Genomic DNA, 22788 nt, shown 5'->3' with positions numbered 1-22788 from the left:
AGAACCCTCACCTCTATGAGAGGAAGTAACCGAAGATGAACTCTTGAAGTGGACTCGTCAGCGTGATGATGGAAAGATAGGCACGGCGCCAACACCAGACACTTTATCAGTTATTAATTAACACCCCTTCGTCGGAGAACTTCGATGGTTCTCCAGGTTCAATATAAGTTTTATCCCAAAGGATAGTCTGGAAAGTTTGCTTTTGATTTTGTTTATAAACCAGTTTTAATTTTGATCCGAAAAATCAATCTTGGTTGATTTACATTATTGATCTGAAAAAAAAAACACTTCTCCGTCCTAAATAAAGTAAACTAACTAACTACTTTTGTTGTTAAAATAATATTAATCTAATTTTAAAATTTTTGATGAGTGCTTATATTATGTAATTACCCGAGTTAAAAATGAATAAATAATTTAAAAGGAATATTTTGAATACGCCGAAGATTTCATCTCGTTAAGGCGATCAACACATTTCACGACGAGCGCGATTTAATCTGCCAAGGTATGAAAAAGGAAAAGTGGATAGCGCCAGGCTTTTAATTGCCGATTTATTAAACTTTTCTCATATGCTCGGGATATTTAGATCTCGGCACGTTGATGTGAGATGTCTTAACCCAGGGCTGGCCATAAAGTAACCTATGTATGTAAGGCTTTTAACCAGTTCTATACACTGATATCCCCTCTTTCTCCACTTACCATAAAACTGGTAAAACTATTTAGTAAATCACATATGGATACCACTTTTATTTTGTAGGGGCGCACCGTACCATCCGTTTTCACTTACATTTCAATATGGGAACATCTAAAAAGGTTTCATATTAAGATAATATCACCCCTTTTAGATTTAATTTTGAATACCAAGTGCGTATAATAGAATTCATTCGTACAGGAGAATCATAGGAGGTACTCTGAGCAATGGACTAGAGGTGCAACCCCATTGAACGTTGGTGATTTCGTAAATAGCGACATCATAAACATTCATGCAACTTATAAACATTCATTCAAACAACTATGATCTACTTGCATAAATGACTTTTACTCTACATGAGTATGATAGAGGAATTCGATGAATCATATTAAATAAGTTGGTCCCATTAACCCAACTGGTCAAAATAAACAATCCTAACTGATCTTCAGCTAGAGTGTCTATTATTACTATCCCTCTCCTTACTCCGAGAACGATAATGTATTATAATTTAATTGATGTTAAGATGCCATCCACTGTGGACATCCCTACCCTGACAAATGGTGATGCGTTGCGCAGAACCTGTCGAATCGAGACGAACACTTATTACGTAAAGCCCGTCGATACGATCATCAATGTGATTTTAGTTAATTCCTTACGTATTTAATTACAGTGTGGAAAAGTTTAAGTTCATCACTAAGAAACGGTCGGGTCATCTTTCCCGGTTTCAATCAACTTTCTCGAGTGCGAGAACGATTTTCAAGCCACAAGAGTGTAGTTGTCGCAAATACCGATCTGACGGATCAATCATAACAATAATCAACATATATTTTGTGTATTCGAGTTTTAGTGAATACATTGTGTAACACGATTGCTGTAAATAGCAGTAGCGATTTTTTTTAACTCATGTATCCGAAAACCTACAATTTAGGATTGAAAAGTTGCCACATGCCACGTGAAAATCATTTTCTATGAGTGGTATCCAATTCAGTAGAACCCATTATTACAAGGCTATTCTTATTTTGCTAATGTTTAAAAAATAAAAAATAAATTCAAGGTCATTTAATTTTCTTAAAAGAGCCACTGCTTAAAACTTTGCATCATTTCATACAAAAAGAAATTCGGATGTGACCAACCCATGACTTAAACTATGTATTTGAGGAATACAAGAAGGTCAAAAAAAAAATTAATATTGAACCGTACAGACCCGTTCACACATACCGGCAGCATTACGAAATACTAATAGCTATGATAGCATTTTCGATACAAATTGAGAGGAAATGTATGGAAACTTGCACAAGACAAAAGTTCTACTTCCAGTTGTTGGATTTTGTTCAAATTTTTATAATTTAAAATCACTATCAGTATATACACAATAAATATCAAGAAAATTAAAATAATTTAAAAGGTCAAATAAAATAATGAAATATTGTTTTAAAAAAAATACTACTTCCGGTTTACAAATTCTTACCAAAACCTTATCAACTCTAAGTTAGTACATAAAGAATACAAATATAGAATTTCAGCTTGATACGTTCAGGGGTGTGGACAGAATAGTGGCCACAACATTTTTGACCTTTCTAAGAGGAAAAAATCCCACTTCCGGTTTATTAAATTTTTTTTTATCTTCATCTCATTGATACAAGAATAATACTTAATTTTTTTCGTAAAGAGCACGCGTCTTTAAGCGGTTGAAAAAAATAGTGGAAAAAAAAAGAAAAAAAAAAAAAAAGTTTGAGAAAATTAGTAATGAAATTTCAGTTCTATAAACTTATAGGTTTCTGAGAAAAACATAAAAAACATCGATTCTCTAGAGTAAAAGTACTACTTCCGGTTTAGGAAAAAATATTGGGTCTAAAATTCATAATTTCTATTACATGTAAAAAAATTTCAATCCGATTCAATTAGCCGTTTGGGAGATAATTGAATTCAAAAACTTAAAAAAAAAGAGAATACCTATAAGGGGAGGTACCATTTCCGGTCCACGGTGTTCAAAAAATCCCCAAAATACACAAACACACACACATTTTTGATATGTAGATCATGAAAACGGATCAGTGATCGATTCTGAGTTCAAATCAGTCAAAATCTCGAGTTCGAATTTTCACACGATCACAAAACTTCATCTATAGTTACTACGTATATATATAAAGTAAAAATAAATTGGAGTATTTTATTTAGAGCCGACTGAAAGCGAAATTTCTTAAAAGATTAATGAGTCTTTGCTTATTAATCGATTTTCTTCAATAGTTTCCTACTATCCTAGATTAATTAATCAAGTCGATTCACTTTTATGTCCATATTAGCTTAGAATTAAAAATTATTTCATCTCCAATGGTGTTCCAAATCCATTCATTCAAACACTATCAAATGAAAATGTTCTTTTTTTGAAATATTTTGAAGCTAAGTAAATTTCTTGTTGATCTATTTATTAATCGCTCAGTTTCCAAATGTCAAATTCACTCATACGTCTACACTTTCGAGAATTAAATATAAATTCACACTGTTATGATTATTATTATCTATCCTAGAATAAAAAGTATAACAACTTCCATGTCTAAGGGGAGGGGGGGGGGGTTTAAGATACTAAAAATATTATTTTTATTCAAAAATTAATATTTATCTAAAAAAAATTTAACTTTCAAAGTCGTCATCGAGCTTTCAGTTGTTATTTGTGCACTGGTAGCACTGGCAATACTATTAATTTTGCATAGCGGCAATACTAATCTAACTAGCTGTCAAATGTCAAGCGTGTACAGTACTGTATTGGCTGTTGCAATGTCTGAACCAAAATTTGCTTTGCGGCAGCTTAAATTTCCATTATGGGCTGCCGAAGCCCTAATTCGAATTGGTTAGTATATTAAACACAGGTCGACACAAGATTTTCATTGTTTTTCTCATGTATTGAAAATTTTGGTATTTTAGAACAATTGATAGCGGGACGAGGTGTACCGTCGTCAAAGCAAATTGAACTCGCTAATGATTTAATGAAAGAGTTCATATTTTGCGAATGCGATCGAAGGGGCGCACGTAGACCGACTGCCTTAAATCCGCTGGAAGAACTACATGTGCTCGATGTCCTATGTGAATACTTCTCGGGCTCTCTAAACGAAACTGCAAGGAACGCTATATTCTTATCATTATTCGGTGGTCCAGATGCACGTAAAAGAATCAAAGTACTATGCAAGTTAGCTAGTATGGCATTGTCAGCGTCTTTATCACCCGTTAGTACTTTTTTTTACGCTTCATACATTTATATCATTAGGTATTCATTTATTTTACCAGTGTGTATTTCAGGTTTTAAACGTAGTTGGTGTGTGGCTTCAACAAACTGGTTGTTCTTCAAATCCATCATTACAGCTTGCTCGCAGTCTCATTAGAGACTATTTCATCCTTCACCCAAATCACAGTGATATTCTGAAAAACTTACCTACTATAGCGCCTCATTTTGTTACTAATTTTATGACGGCTGTAGTTGAAATTCATTTGAAAGAAGGTCCCGATGGATCATTTTCACCACCACCTAGGAATCTATTGGAAATTATCACTACTTGGGTATTTTATTAAATTTTTTGCGAAACCATATTCATTAACTTGTTTTTTGTTATTATATTTGAATTTTGAACATTTGTTTCAGGTTTGCACAGATCCCAAAATATGCCACACAACTCAATTAAATTCGACAGCTTTCCCCAGCGGAGGGATCCCAATGACAGCGGTTTCACCTCTAACTGGTTTAATTCAGTGGTGTGCATTAGCTCCTTTGTACATATTAGACTCGGATAATACAGGTATATAAAAATATATTCAATTTGCGCCGTTTTGTTTAACTGAATAGTAACATAAATTTCGTTATTTACAGATTGTGAAATGATAGATGCAATTCCATTCAAAAAAATTAAATTAGAGAAACCTGTGGATGTTTCAAAAAATCCGAACACTCAATTAGAAAATGAGTCGGAACTAGATTTATATGGAAAATTACACTTCGGTGTATTGCAAAGCTTGTATGAAGGTAGAAGACTGCAGGGTCCATTGACGGCAGTCAGTGCTCAAAACCTGGCACAGATAGTGTCACCCATCTTACATAGAATAACACAATTACAAAAAACAGAAAACATGATTTCCATAGATGCCAAGTTACAAGTGAGTTCTGTTTTCATGGGTTTGGTGCAAGCGCTCGACAATCACCAGACAGGCTGAACGACAGATAAACTGGATGGCAGCTTTAAACGCAATTCTCGTTTTCTCGAATGATAGATTGCACATCAGATGACGAGTAACCTTTCGATGTGCACAGATGCAATTATTAAAATTAGTTGGATCTTTCTGGCGAGTTTAATAAGGCAAGATTCGGAACTTATCGAATTTAATAATTGCATCTGTGCATATCGAAAGGTTACTCGTCATCTGATGTGCAATCTATCATTCGAGAAAACGAGAATTGCGTTTAAAGCTGCCGTCTATTTTATCTGTCGTTGAGTCTGTCTGGTGATTGTCGAGCGCTTGCACCGCACCGCTGTTTTCGTACATTTTGATCAGTGAAAAAATGAACGAATAAAATATATTTTTCTTTTTTATTTATAGGTTTGTCTCAATAGAATATCTCAAGCTGTTCAAATTGCCTTATCAAGTGGATGTATTTATGGAAATGTATCAAATTTACTGACTACATTAGACACATTACCTGAAAATAGGATGTTAAGAATAGTAATAAAAACTCACCAACAACAAAACTGATATTAAAATGTTTATATTTGTTTCTCAGTTATTTATTAAATACAGATTAACCATCATCATAAGATGCAGCTTGTTGGAAAATAAAAAGCATATTAAATAAAACTGAATATGAAATGGTGATTTTAAAGCTAGATTGCATAGCAGCATTTGACTTCTACTGTTTCATTTTTTAATTCATAAATGTATGTATATATATGTTAGATCGTGTGAACTTTAATTTTAGCTACAATGAAAATTTACTCTCGCTAAAGAAAAAAAAACATAGTTGTAATCATGTCTGGTACATTGATTACAACTATGGTTATGTTTTTATACATACGTATATGTAAAATAACGACAAATATATGTGAGAGGACTAACCTGGCAATTATGTAAAATATTGGATTTCAAAATGTTCAAATTTAGTTAGTAAGTCTATAAGATAGTGATTTAGAAATATTGTATACTGATAAAAAGATTTTAGTAATGAATGTTTGTAATAGTAAAATTCAATAAAAGTATAATCAAATGGTTTAAAATATTATTTGTATATAAATTACAAATTTTTAATAATTACACTTAAATATAATTTTTTATTCAATATGAGTCGTGATTAAAACGGTTTGAAACGACGAGATTGTTTTAATAATAAAATTTTCTTTTTATCCTCTTCAAATTTCTGTCTCAAAGCAATTACATGATTCATTTTAGATTCTCTTATTTGGAAAGTGTAAAAGTTTGTAAGTTCTTTCTTTTGTTGTTTTGAATTTTTTGTAGCTGCAATTTTATTAGTAACACTCTCTTTACGTTCAAAACCAGGCTTTCTTCCCTGTTTAGTTACAGTAATCCATCCTTCGTCGTCAGCTTCTGTAGAAGCTTTTTCGTTTTCAATTTTCTTTTTAATTTCCTTATCATAATTTTCCATGTAGGTGTCAACTTTGGTTTTTAACTCTATCATATTTGGAATACCATTATTATATTCGTGAATCCATTTTAAAACGCCACTACACAATTTGGGTACATCGTTTTCAGGTTTTAATTCTCTGATTTGTAACGCTTTTTGTAGTCCTGCTGATTTTTTGTAAACTACATAAGCTACTTTATATCCAACCTTCGGCTTTTTATAAAATAGAGAAGTGGTTTCTACTATTTCTGCCGATGTCGGTTTATCGCATAGTTGTATCCGTTCTATTTCTCCGGCTTTATTGAATAAGTCCCTCAGAAACGTTTCATCTATGAAGGGAGGAACATTAAGAATAAATAATGTTCGATCACTCGGCTTATGTTCATTATGCTCCCTCACGGTATGTTGTTTCACATATAACGTGTGTGTCGTAATACTATCATGAGAGACTTTGAGATTCACAACTGTAAAATAAACATCATATTAATAAATAATACCAAAAAAGAAACTACACACCACGCATAAAAACTGTTACTTTCAAAATTTACATTTTTGAAAAAAAGTTTAAGTTTACAAAAAGCTTTATTTTAAACCAAATACAAACAATACATGGCAAACCCAGGATTTTCTCATTATTTTTTAGATTTTAAGTAAAAGAGAAAAAATTCCGAAACAGTTTAATTCGTATTTACTTCATGTACAATGAATCTGAATAAAAATTTTGTAGAGGTTATGTTAACAAGTTTTTTTTTTTATGAAAGCAGCATAAAAATTACAATTATAATGTAAATCAGACATAAAGGTCAATAAAAATTAGAGCACTAAACATAACGAGCTTTTATATATGAAATAATTACCTTTAAAACCGTCCACAGACCACATGGCTGCGTCAAAAACTACCATTGCATCTGATTTGACATGCCGCGGTTGTAATAACAGCACGAAAAGTGACCACATGCCAATCAATTTTAAGAATTTAAAATGTGGAATAATGAGAGTTCCAGACACATTCAGATTTTCTCTTAAAAAGCTACTGGGAATATCTTTAAAACAGCGGAAATAATTTTTTTTAACGAAATGAAATAATTGAATGAAAATCCGAAATGTGTGAGCGCTCATGTATCAAAATCAATTTTTCTGATCCTTAAAACAATTAAAATAACTATAATATAAAACTCCAATTTCCGTACAATATTCAAGATCGCTGAACACATTATGAAAGGTTAAGCAAAAATTTATTTTTATAGTTTTTAAAATTGAATGAAACACATGGTTTTTTGGTTCGGTGATTATTCCGCCCAAAAAGATCTCGCAAAAGTCATGTAAGACAAGGAAGGTATGTTGACCGTATCCCGGTCTAACGAAACACGTGCTGTGTAGTTTGAAAGAGGATCGTTTATTTGCGTTCAATTGGTACAATGGTTATTGTATGTACGAAGAGGTTTCTTCGGAGAAGTAATCTGTTTGAACTCCAGAGGCTCACTCTGCCAGTGGAGGTTGCTGCGTTGCTTTATAAACGTTTTGGGTTGAAGTGTGTCGTGTGCACATCTTTTGTTCTTGGTACTCGCGCTGCCCTAGTTATGCTGCGAGCGTGGTTTTATGGGTTCATACGCCTGGACGTAGTTCGTGGTTTTTATGGGTTCAGTGTGTTCTTCCTTTGTTTCCCAGATACGTGTATAGAAACACGAGTCGACCTTTTGACGAGGCGAGCGTGTGCTATGCGTTAATGACTTTCCTAGATATGTGTCGCAGTGACCTGATGAGATCATTTCAGTTGTACTATATGCCTACAACACTGTGGCGGCTCGCTTATACGACATGGTCGAGTTTGGTTGCCTTCCTGCGAGTGGGAACCAACTCGGCTGGGTTCGGAGAGCTACTACTCACTCTGTCTTCAGCTGTCATATAATAAACACGTGCATTAACATGCCAGTCGTCTCATTCGTTCATCCTCCATACTGGTGACCCCCGACATCGAGCCACGCAGCCTCGATCAATTTCAACATGCCGCTCATCCCTGCCTCGCCGAGCCAGGCAGGAAGCTACCCGCCGCGCCCCCTTCGCCATCAACACGCGTCGCGGCCCGCGGGTGACAATAAACGAGCAGACACGGCTACCTACCTACCTACCTACCTACCGACGTCCAGCCACAACGTCGATGACAGTTGCTTTAAAAAAATGGGGGAGCGAATGAGACGACGATCTTGACAGCTGGATGCGGAGTCATGCGCGATCCACTACACATAGAACGGTCATCCAGCACCACAAGACATACACCACCTCAGCACCATCATCATCATCATCATCAAGGCCCCGTCCGTCCCCACGAGCGTCGTCACGCCGAGACGGGCGGTAGCGCTACAACACCTCCACGAGCCACAACGACTCACAGTCCAGCTCGGAGTATCATCAACCACATCGATGCCCCTGCCGCCCCCGCCGCCCCACCAACCGACATCAGCCTCGGAAGAGCGGCGCCGCCGCAGCATCGCATCGCGCGACCATCGGACCAGCCACCGTCCTGCTCGCGACGTCACCGCCCTCGAATCTACCGACCATTCAGGGCGGTACACCTATGTACACAGCGGATGACCCACGTCAACAATTTTTTTCTCCCCACGTAATAATTTTTTCTCTTTGTGTAACAATAATTTTTTTCTTTTGGTAAAATTTGTTTCTTTGTAATTTTGGTATCGCTGATGCTGGGGGGGGAGTGATGTGGCGGCTCGCTTATACGACATGGTCGAGTTTGGTTGCCTTCCTGCGAGTGGGAACCAACTCGGCTGGGTTCGGAGAGCTACTACTCACTCTGTCTTCAGCTGTCATATAATAAACACGTGCATTAACATGCCAGTCGTCTCATTCGTTCATCCTCCATAACACTATTGGTTTTGTGGCGACCCCATAGAAGAGGGTGGCAACACCGGTCGCCATGGTTACGGCAGTGGAGCTGTCACTCGAGCATTCGGCCCTAACTCGTGGGGGAGGAACTACCCTGTTCCCCCGAGACCCACAGTGGTGACCCCGACGTGATAGACAGCGCGCACCCCCATCCCCCCTATTCTTCTCGACAATTTTGGAAACACGATGTCCGACGGCGAAGCAGACAACGGCGCCGCCGAAGCAGGCGGGGAGAACAATGTGCAGAACAACATGGAGGAAAACGCGGAGAACAGCGACCGCAACCAAAGCACGGTAAATCTTGACTTTTTGGGGGCGCCCGTGCCCCCCTTCCCCCCCTTTTGGGCCGAGAACCCCCAAATATGGTTCGCACAGATGGAGGCGAGCTTCGAAGCTGCCAGAATCACTAGCGAAAACACGCGATACTGCAGAACAATCGCGTGTTTGCCTCGCGAGGTGATGACGGAGATTTGGGACATCCACGTGGCCCCCCCGAAACTCAAGCGATATACCTTCCTGAAGAAGGAAATTTTGGAGAGGTTAGGAGTCGGCCAACGACAGAGACATCGCAGACTCCTCGAACGCGAGGAAATTGGCGACAGGAAGCCATCACAGTTCCTGAGAGACCTCCGGATATTGGCGGCCCAGGAAATGTCGGAGGATCTGCTGAGAACCACGTGGGAGAGCAGGCTGCCAGAGGGACTAAGCTTGCAACTGGCAATGAGCGACGAAACCGATTTGGATAAGCTGGCCAGGAAGGCAGACAGGTGGTACGACAGCAGCCCCCACGTGGCAGCGATGACAGACCGCAGAGAGAAGAGGCGGCAAACCGATGATGAGTATGTGACACGGGGAGAGTTCCAAACATTAAATCAAAAGGTAGATGACCTGACTACGATGATGGGACGGCTACTACAAACGAACGAGACGAATCGGAAAGAATCAAGGCCATCACACTCCCCAGCGAGGAGCCGACGCTGGCAACCACGACAACAGAGTCCCCGAGGCCGCAGGAACACGCCACCGCGCAGGTTTAACCAGGCGGAAAACTTCCAGGGCAGGCGCTAATGGCGGAAAGCAGCCCCAGCCCCACTTCTTGCCGCCTATACGTAACAGACAAGGTCAGTAAACTACGGTTCCTAGTCGACACCGGTTCTGACCTGTGTGTCCTTCCGAAGTCAATATTGCCGGGTCGCAAAATAGCGACATCATACCTTCTATTCGCCGCGAACGGATCTACGATAAAAACGTACGGTTGGAAGGAGGTAGACGTCGACTTGGGACTACGTCGGGTATACAAATGGAGATTTGTAATAGCCGACGTATCAAGGCCTATTATTGGCGCTGATTTCATCAAACATTTTTGTCTTTTGATTGATTTGAAAAATGCGAAACTGATGGATAATCTCACAACTGTTTCAGTGAGGGGCCGAGCAATAGGAACAGCAAAAGTAGAGCAGGTGAAAGCAATTTGTGGCACATCAACATTTCACCATCTACTAACAGAGGTTCCAGAGATAACGCGGCCGACAGGAAATAAAAACAGAACAATGAAACATCATACTGTGCATTATATCAGAACCACTGAAGGACCACCAGCAAGTTGCAAGCCGCGCCGCCTCGCACCGGAGAAGTTGCAGATCGCAAAAGAGACTTTCAAGACCATGTTGAACGAAGGAATCGCTCGACCATCAGACAGTAGTTGGTCATCAGCATTACACCTAGTACCTAAGCACGACGGAGAATGGAGACCATGCGGGGACTACAGAGCGTTGAATGCCCGCACTATACCAGATAGGTATCCAGTACCGCATATAGAAGATTTCGCCAGTACCTTATATGGCAAGAAGTTATTTTCTACAATTGATCTCGTGCGCGCATACCACCAAATCCCTGTACACAATGAAGACATAAAAAAACAGCTATTTCCACCCCGTTTGGGTTATTTGAATTCCCGTTTATGTCCTTCGGACTCAGAAACGCGGCACAGACCTTCCAGCGGTTTATGGACGAAGTCCTAAGGGGATTGGATTTCTGCTACGTATATATTGACGACGTGCTGGTAGCGTCAGAAAACGAAGAAGAACATATTAACCACTTACGAAAACTTTTTTCACGGTTTCAAGAATATGGCGTTTTAGTCAACACAGCAAAGTGCGTTTTCGGAGCAAAAACTCTAAGATTTCTAGGATACGAGGTGTCAGAAAATGGAACCAAACCCCAAGCAGACAAAGTAGCTGCGGTGAAAAGATTTCCCCGACCAGCTACAATCGAACAATTAAGGCAGTTTTTGGGGATGATAAACTTCTATCGGCGTTTTGTTCCGGGTGCTGCAAAATTGCAGGCGCCCCTCAACGAGTTGCTAAAAGGATCTAAAAAAAAAGACAAGGCAAAGATTGCATGGACCAACGCGTTGGAAGAAGCATTCGGAAAGTGCAAGGATAGCTTATCAGACGCAGCCCTCCTCAGCCACCCAAAACCAGGGGCAGACTTGGCATTGGTGACGGACGCATCAGATGTAGCACTCGGAGCAGTCCTACAGCAGAAGACGCCCGAAGGGTGGGAGCCGTTGGCATTCTTCACAAGGAAATTGTCAGGAACAGAAAGGAGATACAGCACTTACGACCGGGAGTTGTTGGCAATATATAGTGCAGTCCGGCATTTCCGCCATATGGTAGAAGGAAAATTTTTTTACTATTTTCACTGACCACAAGCCTATTATATACATGTTCCAACAGAAGCCAGAGAAATGTTCGCCAAGATAGTTTAGGCACATAGACTTTGTAGGCCAGTTCACAACAGATGTTCGACATGTATCGGGAGAAGAAAACGTGGTAGCGGATGCACTGTCAAGAATAGAAGCAATTTCCGGGATGGACTTTCAAGCAATAGCACGAGCGCAGGAGGATGACACAGAACTGTCACAACTGCTACGAGATCCCGACAAGCAGTTTGCCAAGATACCTATTCCAGGCGAAGAGACGACCATCTATTGTGATGTATCTTCAGAAACGCAACGGCCGTACTTGCCAGCGAAATTTAGGAAACAGGCGTTCGAACTAATCCATCAATTGGCGCACCCAGGGGTAAAAGCATCAGCTAAATTAGTGACCCAACGATATTTCTGGACGGGTATGAAGAAGGAATGCAGAAGATGGGCCCAAGAGTGCATATTTTGCCAGAAATCAAAAATAACGAGGCACGTCATTGCACCTGTGGGAGAGTTCCAGCCACCGGAAAATCGATTTGACCACATTCACATAGACATAGTTGGTCCCTTACCACAGTCCGCCGGTTACAAGTACTTATTGACATGCGTTGATAGGTTTACTCGCTGGCCAGAAGCTATCCCTATGGAAGATATCACGGCAGAAACGGTTGCAAAGAAATTCGTCAGTGGTTGGATTGCAAGATTCGGATGCCCCCTACGAATAACTACCGATCAAGGACGACAATTCGAGAGCACTCTATTCAAGGAACTGAATAGGTTGACGGGATCGACACACATAAGGACAACCGCATACCACCCTGCAGCAAATGGGATGGTAGAGAGGTTCCACAGGCAGCTTAAAGCCGCGATCATGTGCCACCAAGACGAAGGGTGGACGGAAGCCCTACCGACAGTGTTACTGGGAATCCGATCGGCATGGAAGGAAGACCTTAATGCCACGTCAGCAGAACTGGTATATGGTCAACCGCTACGGCTACCGGGAGAGTTTCTGGCTCCACAACGAAACGGAGGACCCAACACAGCGGAACTAGCAGAGAGATTGCGGTCCCAAATGGCGAGGTTGAGACCCAGTCCACCGCGGCGCCATGGAACAAGATCAACCTTTATCTTCAAAGACCTGCACACCAGTGATCAGGTGTTCCTGAGACACGATGCTGCCAAGGGTCCGTTACAGCCTCCATACGATGGTCCATACAGGGTGTTGAAGAGGGGACCGAAGTTCTTCACACTGAGAATTAAGGATTCCAATGTCACCGTATCGGAAGACCGCATAAAGCCGGCATACATGGAAAGCAGCGGAGAGCCCCCAGAGAGAGCAGAGAGAGCCCCCCAAGAAAATGCAGAACCACAGCAAGAAACTGGCCGACAAGCAACCACACGGACTGGCAGGAGAGTCCGGTGGCCAGCCCATCTGGACAGCTACATCCCGTAGTTGTCGCGACGGCTACGCAATGTCGCTGGGGAGGGAGTGATGTGGCGACCCCATAGAAGAGGGTGGCAACACCGGTCGCCATGGTTACGGCAGTGGAGCTGTCACTCGAGCATTCGGCCCTAACTCGTGGGGGAGGAACTACCCTGTTCCCCCGAGACCCACAGTTTATAGTAAAACTATTATGGAGGATGAACGAATGAGACGACTGGCATGTTAATGCACGTGTTTATTATATGACAGCTGAAGACAGAGTGAGTAGTAGCTCTCCGAACCCAGCCGAGTTGGTTCCCACTCGCAGGAAGGCAACCAAACTCGACCATGTCGTATAAGCGAGCCGCCACATCACTCCCCCCCCCAGCATCAGCGATACCAAAATTACAAAGAAACAAATTTTACAAAAGAAAAAAATTATTGTTACACAAAGAGAAAAAATTATTACGTGGGGACAAAAAAAATTGTTGACGTGGGTCATCCGCTGTGTACATAGGTGTACCGCCCTGAATGGTCGGTAGATTCGAGGGCGGTGACGTCGCGAGCAGGACGGTGGGTGGTCCGATGGTCGCGCCGATGCGATGCGATGCTGCGGCGGCGCCGCTCTTCCGAGGCTGATGTCGGTTGGTGGGGCGGCGGGGGCGGCAGGGGCATCGATGTGGTTGATGATACTCCGAGCTGGACTGTGAGTCGTTGTGGCTCGTGGAGGTGTTGTAGCGCTACCGCCCGTCTCGGCGTGACGACGCTCGTGGGGACGGACGGGGCCTTGATGATGATGATGGTGCTGAGGTGGTGTATGTCTTGTGGTGCTGGATGACCGTTCTATGTGTAGTGGATCGCGCATGACTCCACATCCAGCTGTCAAGATCGTCGTCTCATTCACTCCCCCATTTTTTAAGCACCTGTCATCGACGTTGTGGCTGGACGTCGGTAGGTAGGTAGGTAGGTAGGTAGCCGTGTCTGCTCGTTTATTGTCACCCGCGGGCCGCGACGCGTGTTGATGGCGATGGGGGCGCGGCGGGTAGCTTCTCCCGCCTGGCTCGGAGAGGCAGGGATGAGCGGCATGTTGAAATTGATCGAGGCTGCGTGGCTCGATGTCGGGGGTCACCAGTATGGAGGATGAACGAATGAGACGACTGGCATGTTAATGCACGTGTTTATTATATGACAGCTGAAGACAGAGTGAGTAGTAGCTCTCCGAACCCAGCCGAGTTGGTTCCCACTCGCAGGAAGGCAACCAAACTCGACCATGTCGTATAAGCGAGCCGCCACACTATAATCAAATAAATGTTTGTTTTATAGGGGGGTTGAAGGTTTTGGACCGCTGGTCAGCCTATGGAAATTCAGTTGAATTTTGAAGAGGATCTTTATTACTCGATTAATACAGGTGTATTTGTATGTACAGCGAAGTAGGTAAAGGATTCACTGGAACGAGCTAGGTCGAGTTCCTGAAGCTCACTGGCATCTGGGGACGATGCACTGGTTTATAAAGGTGTTGCTTGAGCAACGCGTAGCTGGGCTGGTGAGATCACGTTCTGGAAGATTCCGACGGGGTCGAGGTCTTCCTTTGTGTTCGATGTTTGATGCGTAGTTGCGTAGCTCCTTGGGATTTCCCGTGTACTCGTGATTGCGTATCTGGAGCGAGTCGAATCGTCTTTATGGGTAAGCTGGACGAAGTATTTCGGCCACGGCTAACTTTCGTGTACGAGAAGAGGACACGATGATGTCATTTGTACAGATTAAGTTCGATGAGGGAAATAGGTGATATCACAAGTCGTGCTATATCTCTACATGGCTCTTCCCCAGTGTTAACGAGAATTAAAGGTATGTAGGGATGTAGCGCTTAGTAGGACTTGCTGTGCATCGCTTGTTATGTTGGATGAACTTGCAAGTGTCGTGCTACGATGAGACGAACAGTTAGCGTTGATTGACGTAGGTCACGATGAATCCTAGTTGGAATTCCGGCGTAGGCCAGGGTCGAGTTTAACTGCTGTGTTTTAATGATCGTCTCGTTTTCGGCGTGAAATTGGTTGTCGGTGTCGTCGAGTTTTATGACTTTTCCCAATAGTTTTTTCGTGCTATATCTCTACAGTTTGTTAGTTTCAGAATATTTTAATACAACTTTATTTGACTAATTTTTGGCTTATGATTTTGTAAAGATAATATTTTGGAGATCGAAATGTGTTTTGAGTGCTGGGCCGTTTCTAGATTTCACTTTGATTTTTCAGTTTTGAATGAAATTAGTGATACTGGAAGTTTGACAGATAAGAAGTCGGGTTGTTTTGTCATTTGAGCAGTTGGCATTCGAGCAGTCGGTTGGCAGCCGTGATTACGATATCAGTGACAGCCGACAGGCGACAGCCGCAACGACGGGTGATAGCGCGTGTCGCAGGTCGCGTGTCGCAGGTCGCAGGTGTGTGTGTGCGGCGTGCGTGAGGGGTTGGCGTGCGAGGTTAGGTGACGTCGCGGTGGAGAACTGTCGGGGCTATGGGCGGTCGAGGGGAGGGGGCGGGGGCGGGGGAGGGCGGGGGGCGAGGGGCGGCCGATCCCGCGCCGCCCCCGAAGACGTGTCGTCGAGTGGACTGGTGTCGGGCTCCGGCTCCGGCTCCGGCTCCGGCTCCGGCTCGGATGAAGCGCGCATCTCGAAGCTGCTGCGGCGGCTGAGCTGCGAGCGCGAAGGGGCGGCCTCCAGAGCCGTGTGCGAACGCCTCGAAGCAGCTCTCGTGCTGCCCGAGAACAGCCGCTACGTGAAGCGCAGCAACGAAGCCATCGGCGAAGCGCTGGTCGCGGCCATGCAAGAGGCCAACCACGCAGACACCCGTCTTTGCCTGGCCAGAGTTCTCGCCACTCTCGGAAGGGCCGTACTCGCCGACTATCCCAAACACCTCGAATGGATCGCCCTCAAGTTCTCTTCGAACTCTTCGCAATGCAGCGACGAAATCAAAAGCCTCCTTCTCTATTCTCTCACCGATTTGTTCAAATCTGACGCCGAAGATCCGAACCTTTCCGACTTCGTCGACCAGACTATCAAACTTCTTCAAGGGATCGTCGAAAACACCGACTCCCCCAAGATCTTCAACGTGGCCGTCGAAACCATCGTCGTGATAGCCGACTCTTATCCGGACATTTTCGATACATATTTCATCGATACGGTGGACATTCTAATCGGTTGGCACATGGACGCCACGCAAAACAAAAAAGTCAAAGAATTCGCACTCAACACCATCGAACAGTTCTCCCGGCACTGGCAGTCTAACGGAGTGTTCTCCGTTAACTTGCTGGGACAGTTCGTCGACGATATGGTGACATATGGTGAGAGTTTAGAGTTGACGTCTAAAGGATTGACGCCTTTAAAAAACGTACCCGGAGATTCCACAGCTTGCATACAGTCCATCACGTCGTTCATCAATGTTTTCAACACGATCTTCAAAAGCCTCGGAGAATTCTTTCCGTCCAGAAATTCAAAATCGCCCAGTTCGAATTTTCTCACCGAGTCGTTTAAAAAAATTCTCAAAGTGATTTTGGTAGCCATCAAGATAAAATTTGACGTTGATTTAGTCATTGCCGGCAACGAATGTATATACCTTCTACTTGAAAAATTGCACACAAACGCAAACGTGAACGCTTTGAATTTGTATGACATAGTTGAGATTCAATTGCAAAATTGCTCTTGGATGACTGAGAAAACGATTGTGACTCTTTTAGATGTAGTAAAAAAAATCGTCAAAGAAATATCGTCGAATTTATCAGCTGAATTTATCAAAATCGTCATAGGTCCGGAATCACACATCTCTTCGTTGAAAAATTCTCAGAGTGAGATTATAAAGGGTTGTGTTATTTCTGTTTATCAAAATTTATTGAATTTGAAAAACATACCTCTACTACAAGACGTCTATCGATACGTTTTAGAAGATATGGAAGCGGCGTACAAAACGTTAATTCCAGATGCTGAAATGTTGCCCCAGAATTCATCACCGCACAATTACAGTGTATCTGAAGCGGAATTCGAAATCGTTTTTTATCTGCAATGTCTATCCGAATTGGCCAACGCAAGTAACTCTATAATTGGAATGTGGGCATTAAAACCGAGCATATTGGAATTGTTAGCTGTCAAGATGATACCATACAATCAAAAACTCGTACTCGAATATCCAACTGTTCAATATTCCATAGTGTATTTACTGTATTCTCATTGCAAACGAAATAATCATTTCATTGCTTCCAGCGATTTGATCACATTTGGTCAGCAACGTCCAAACGTATGTGACATATTGAGAATATCGAGCATTCAAATAGGAGATACTTCAAGTACTAGTCCAACTTGTGGACATTTTGGCGTCATCCTTGGATTGTTCAACAAATTATTCAACTGTAAATTACCTAATAATACTTTAATTCTCATGCTCAATTGGACAGCTGATATCTTTATGCAACTGACAAAGTCATTTGTCACCGTATTTCATTTGAATGTTTTAATAGAATTGGTAATCGACTGTTTGAACACCGGTTTCAGTACGAATGAAAGGATAGTACGAGGTGTCATTAAAAATATAGACGTGTTGATGATGAACCATAGTATACAATCTAATTATCGCGTTATGAGGAAGCTCGCTGAACTCTGCATGGTTCATATTGATAATAACAACACTGCTATAAGAAACGAATTCGCCTCTATTATACCGTTTGTTCCTTGGGACGTCACTTTAGATCTGATCACTACCAATAGTTCAAAATGTGAAAGATACAAACCGTCAAAATATCATGCATTGAGCATAATGAATATCAAAAGTGCTCAGAAAGAGCATTTAATGAAAGATACATATGGACAAATGACGGCAGAAGAATTTAAGTCGTTCATGAAATACTTACTGTACGGTTCTACTCACTATAATGGTTGGTTGAAAGATTCATTCCTCAATTGTTGGCCGTTGCAGAATTCTAAAAGCGACAGCACTCACCTTAATTTTTTCAGACATTGTGCATCAAATTTCTTTTCTGTTTTATCTACGTGGGCAACATGGGAAGCAGCTCAACTGTGCACCATGCTAAAACTGAGAACTCCACTTGGAACTCCGCAAGAAACATTCAAAAGCATCGAATTGTCTATCAAACAACTGGCGAGAGAACTCACTTTAAGCGATTCAGCCAATCAAAATAAACTTCTCGAAAACAATGTTGCAAAGTTGAAGCGTAGCAGAATGCTCGTTGAATTTTTTGAAAATCTTGAGAAGAGTATGCAAAATGCCGTTGATGGTTGCGCTGTTGTTTTACTACCAATGGACAAACCGGTCAGAACTTTTTTTCACACAAACAGTATGACTTGTCAAGAATGGGTGAACCGAGTTCGTCCAGCTGTCATTCTCGTATCTTTACATACTGGCCATGCGGCAGCTGCCGTGCGTCATGCTCAATCTTTGTTAAATATTCCGTCTACTGCTAGTTCTTCATCAAATTTAACATCTGATTTACTGGTACATTGCGTATCTCTGGCTAGAGCCTTACTTCGTTTAAAAGAACCTGAAGCACTTTTTGGCTTATATTCGTGGATGAAGCAGGTGTATGGTAAAAAACTTACATGGCTTATAGCTGCGGCTGAACAAAGCTCTTTGAAATATGAAGCTGCAACTTCGAACTATATTGCAATAATTTCAAAATGTAATAATTCTAGTTCTGAAGACAGCGACAAAAAAACTGAAAATTTGCATGATTGTGAACTGAAATTTATTTTGGATCAAATAAATGAATGTTATAAAAACATTCAGTCGTGGAATGATTTGATCAATTGGAAAGACAAAGAACTGCCACAGAAAATGACTTTGCATTATATGAACACCAATTTCAATAATGTTGTTTGTTATAACAAATTCCAAAATGATGAAATAATTTTTCCAGCTGACTTATGCGACTGGGACATTTTATCATTTGATAATGATATGACGAGAGATAATAATACTTTAAGATTATTTGATAGAGTAGATTTGACTCTAAAAAACATTGCACTAAAAGTTATGTATGAGCACGAATACATGGAGAATGCTACTGAAAACATTGAGTGCTGTCTTGAATTTATCCAAAATAATCTTTGTGAATTGTCACGTAACCAATCTTGTGAACTACTTTTAGATGTGCATATTATGCATTATGCTGCGACTGGTCTTAAAAATATCATAGTCGATAGAAATTTACAAATGAACCCATTTTTCACATCACCCGTAAAAACTTTGAAATATTATGATCCGAGCATGCTGTGTAAAATTATGTGGTGGTCTGAATATTTTTTGAAACTGCGAGAAGCAAATTCAGAACTCGATATCTCATTTGTAGATAATATAAGACTTGATTTGATCAAATCCAGTCGTAAAAATGGAAATATGCAACTTTCCAAAAAGGAAATTTTAAAATATTTCGGTTCTTCTTTCCGTTTGCCAACTGTAACTGGTGCTCCTGTTAAGCAATTAGACGATGTCTGTGACTTTTTCTTGCGATCAATGAATTCTTACCATTTGAATATGTGGTCGCCAAATAATATCATAGCCGTGATGGAGCTATCTAAATTGCTGTATTTGGATGATAATACAAAAGAAATGGCTATGAATTTATGTGCTAGTGCATCTCTTGGTGTTTCTCAGAGACTTGCATTAGGAGAGCACATTTATGATTTTAGAGAAAAAGGAACAAGAATGCTTTTAACATTGTCCAAATGGGTTCAGAATGAAAACGATAAATTATTAACAAATAATTTGAATTCTCCTTTGACTAAATTGGTGACGGCTTTACCTGAAATTGGTCTAGTCAACAATAATATATCGGCACATGTAATACCCATATCGGATTCAGCCGTTGGAAAATTGCTACAGTTTAGTGTAAATCAATGTCCTGCATTTGCCAAAGCTTGGTTTACATTTGGATCCTGGTGTTTCCGATGGGGCAAAAAAATGGTCGAATACAGTTCAGACTCTGGCGGACAACTTTCGGAGAGTGATAAATTGCAAATACAAAACATCATGTTGCAGTGTAGTTCTGAAGATTTGGATGCAGTATGTGATATATTATCGAAAACAAGGGTCACGTGTGATGATGATGATATCGACTGGAGTGAAATAAACACTTCTGATATGATAGAAAACCAGTTAAGGAGTGTACCATGTTTGCGAAATGCTTATTCTGAGAGTCTAATACTGCTTGTCGATATATGGAGGCAAGCTCAGAAAAGAGTATTTTCATATTATGAACTTTCCGCTGATGCTTACTTTAAATTTTTGGATTTGAGCTCTTCCAGTGATACAGTAAATCATAATGGAGAATGTGCCATAGTAACTGCAACATTGAGACTTTTAAAATTGATTGTCAAACATGCAATGGAGTTGCAAAATGTTTTGGAAACAGGGTTGGCAAACACTCCAACGCAACCGTGGAAAGTAATCATTCCACAATTATTTTCACGTTTAAATCATCCTGAAAATTATGTTAGAAGACGTGTGTCGGAATTACTTTGTCGCATAGCAGAAGATGCTCCTCATTTAATTACGTTCCCAGCTGTCGTTGGTGCTGTTGAAAATAAGAAAAATGTTTTAACTGCTCTGAGTTTTACAAAGTCGCCTTTCTTGGAATCTGAAGATAGAGACGTAGAAACAATTGATAATCCTGAAGAAAATGACATAGAAGAATCAAATGATGACTTTTTAAACTCTTGTTTCATGGATATGGTTGATACATTATCTAAACAAGCGCCAGAAACTATTCTACAAGTTCAATTATTGGTAAAGGAACTGAGGAGAATCAATCTACTTTGGGATGAACTTTGGTTGCGTACATTGGCTCAACATCATTCTGGTATTAATAAACGCCTTGTTCAATTGAATAATGAAATTCTCAAGGTAAATACAAATTCTAATTTAACACTGGACGAGAAAACCAAATTGAATGCTGAGAAGTACCGTATATTTATGAAACCGATTATATTTGTTTTGGAACAATTGGCAGATATCACTAGTGCTTCTCCTGAGACCCCGTATGAAAAATCGTTCCAAGAGAAATTTTTGGATCCGATTAACGAAACTTTGGAAAAATTGAGGAATCCTAATAATCCTGAGAAACCAGAAATTTGGGTTCCTATAAAACAATTGCAAATTAAACTGCAACAAAAATCTAGCAAACGTTCCCCATATACATTGAAAATGTCCGATATCAGTCCTATTTTATCAAATATGTTCGACACTGTGATATCCATGCCAGGAGTTCTTACATCGCTCAAAGTGCGTATTACAATAATGTCAATTGATAATAATGTTGCCATATTGCCATCGAAAACGAAACCTAAAAAATTAATATTCCATGGGTCTGATGGTAAAATATACACATATCTGTTCAAAGGATTAGAAGATCTCCACTTAGATGAAAGGATTATGCAATTTTTATCCATCACAAATATAATGATGGCTCAAGATAAAGAAGATAACTCCAATCAGACTTACAGGGCCCGTCATTATTCTGTTATACCGTTGGGTCCTAGATCTGGTTTGATAAGTTGGGTCGACAATTTAACACCCTTATTTGCCTTATACAAGCGTTGGCAACAGCGAGAAGCGGCTATTTCATCTATGAAGAATATCACAAATAAATCTACAGTTGTTTTGCGACCGTCGGAGCTCTTTTACAACAAATTAATACCATTACTGAATAATGCTGGAGTCAGCATGCAAAACAGAAAGGAATGGCCTATCACAGTTCTGAAGCAAGTTTTGGTAGAGCTGATGTCGGAGACGCCTAAGGATTTGCTGGCTAAAGAACTTTGGTCGAGCAGCATTACTCCTGATCAATGGTGGCGTACCGTAAGACGTTACAGCTTTTCGGTAGCCGTCATGAGCACCATCGGTTACATCATTGGACTTGGAGATCGACATTTGGATAATGTGCTCATTGATCTTAGCACTGGAGAAGTGGTCCACATAGATTACAATGTCTGTTTCGAAGATGGAAAAACGCTGAGAGTCCCGGAGAAAGTACCATTCAGGATGACCCCAAATCTGGAGCGCTGTCTCGGAGTAACTGGAGTAGAGGTGAGTTGAATTTTCTGTGATTTGAAAACTTGTATTAATTTTTTTTCCTTCTTAATTATCATTTGAATGTTTTGTCTATATTGCCATTAATACGTAAAAATTACGTATAGTAAAAATGTATTCTTTATTTTCGTAACTATGTATGTACATGCATACATATACATACATGTTTAATTTAAAAGGAAAATTTTTGAAATGGCATATTTATTTTATTTATTTTGTTCATTGTGTGATTTCTGTTTATTTCTGTTAGTATAGTTTACAATCTCCGAACAGTGTAGAAATTTTTTCAAGATTTTATAGATGTCACTGCTGACGTTTTTCTTTTATTGAATTGGGTTATTAAATTTCTTTTATACTGTTTAT

The 22788-nt window shown here is 40.7% G+C and overlaps 4 protein-coding genes across 4 annotated transcripts in view; 3 read left to right on the top strand and 1 right to left on the bottom strand.

The window, feature by feature from the left end:
• Positions 1–3378: 3378 nt before the first annotated feature.
• Positions 3379–6035, top strand: LOC143916147 (integrator complex subunit 15). The gene is made up of 6 exons (XM_077437077.1): positions 3379–3536; positions 3611–3909; positions 3983–4240; positions 4323–4476; positions 4548–4831; positions 5273–6035. Exons 1-6 carry the CDS (start codon positions 3428–3430, stop codon positions 5423–5425), a joined length of 1257 nt encoding a protein of 418 aa, XP_077293203.1. The 5' UTR covers positions 3379–3427; the 3' UTR covers positions 5426–6035.
• On the bottom strand, positions 5421–7251 carry LOC143916148 (ribosomal RNA-processing protein 7 homolog A). The gene is made up of 2 exons (XM_077437078.1): positions 7166–7251; positions 5421–6772 (listed from the first exon to the last, which is right to left on the bottom strand). The coding sequence occupies exons 1-2, from the start codon at positions 7209–7211 to the stop codon at positions 6018–6020; spliced, it is 801 nt and encodes a 266-aa protein (XP_077293204.1). The 5' UTR covers positions 7212–7251; the 3' UTR covers positions 5421–6017.
• Positions 7252–9212: 1961 nt separating this feature from the next.
• Positions 9213–11281, top strand: LOC143916133 (uncharacterized). Its single transcript, XM_077437056.1, has 2 exons — positions 9213–10330; positions 10632–11281. Exon 1 carries the CDS (start codon positions 9396–9398, stop codon positions 10275–10277), a length of 882 nt encoding a protein of 293 aa, XP_077293182.1. The 5' UTR covers positions 9213–9395; the 3' UTR covers positions 10278–10330; positions 10632–11281.
• Positions 11282–13452: 2171 nt separating this feature from the next.
• The window catches only part of nonC (serine/threonine-protein kinase Smg1), an 83178-nt gene continuing 73842 nt past the window's right edge, over positions 13453–22788 (top strand). Inside the window, exons 1-3 of the mRNA XM_077436686.1 lie at positions 13453–13535; positions 15661–15776; positions 15821–22422. Of these exons, the coding sequence (XP_077292812.1) occupies positions 13453–13535; positions 15661–15776; positions 15821–22422 (6801 nt within the window). The remainder of the gene's footprint in view (positions 13536–15660; positions 15777–15820; positions 22423–22788) is intronic.

The sequence above is a fragment of the Arctopsyche grandis genome, chromosome 8 (assembly GCF_051622035.1).
Source record: "Arctopsyche grandis isolate Sample6627 chromosome 8, ASM5162203v2, whole genome shotgun sequence".
NCBI classification, from domain to species: Eukaryota; Metazoa; Arthropoda; class Insecta; order Trichoptera; family Hydropsychidae; genus Arctopsyche; species Arctopsyche grandis.
This window is presented reverse-complemented; position numbering and strand designations above follow the sequence as displayed.

Excerpts from the sequence above, each read along its gene's own strand:
- LOC143916147 (XM_077437077.1), top strand. The coding sequence starts at position 3,428 with ATGTCAAGCGTGTACAGTACTGTATTGGCTGTTGCAATGTCTGAACCA. Across the intron at positions 3,910-3,982 it reads TGTCAGCGTCTTTATCACCC|GTTTTAAACGTAGTTGGTGT; the intron begins GTTAGTACTTTT and ends TGTGTATTTCAG. Across the intron at positions 4,477-4,547 it reads ATTAGACTCGGATAATACAG|ATTGTGAAATGATAGATGCA; the intron begins GTATATAAAAAT and ends CGTTATTTACAG.
- LOC143916148 (XM_077437078.1), bottom strand. The coding sequence starts at position 7,211 with ATGGTAGTTTTTGACGCAGCCATGTGGTCTGTGGACGGTTTTAAAG. Across the intron at positions 6,773-7,165 it reads GTCTGTGGACGGTTTTAAAG|TTGTGAATCTCAAAGTCTCT; the intron begins GTAATTATTTCA and ends TTTATTTTACAG.
- LOC143916133 (XM_077437056.1), top strand. The coding sequence starts at position 9,396 with ATGTCCGACGGCGAAGCAGACAACGGCGCCGCCGAAGCAGGCGGGGAG.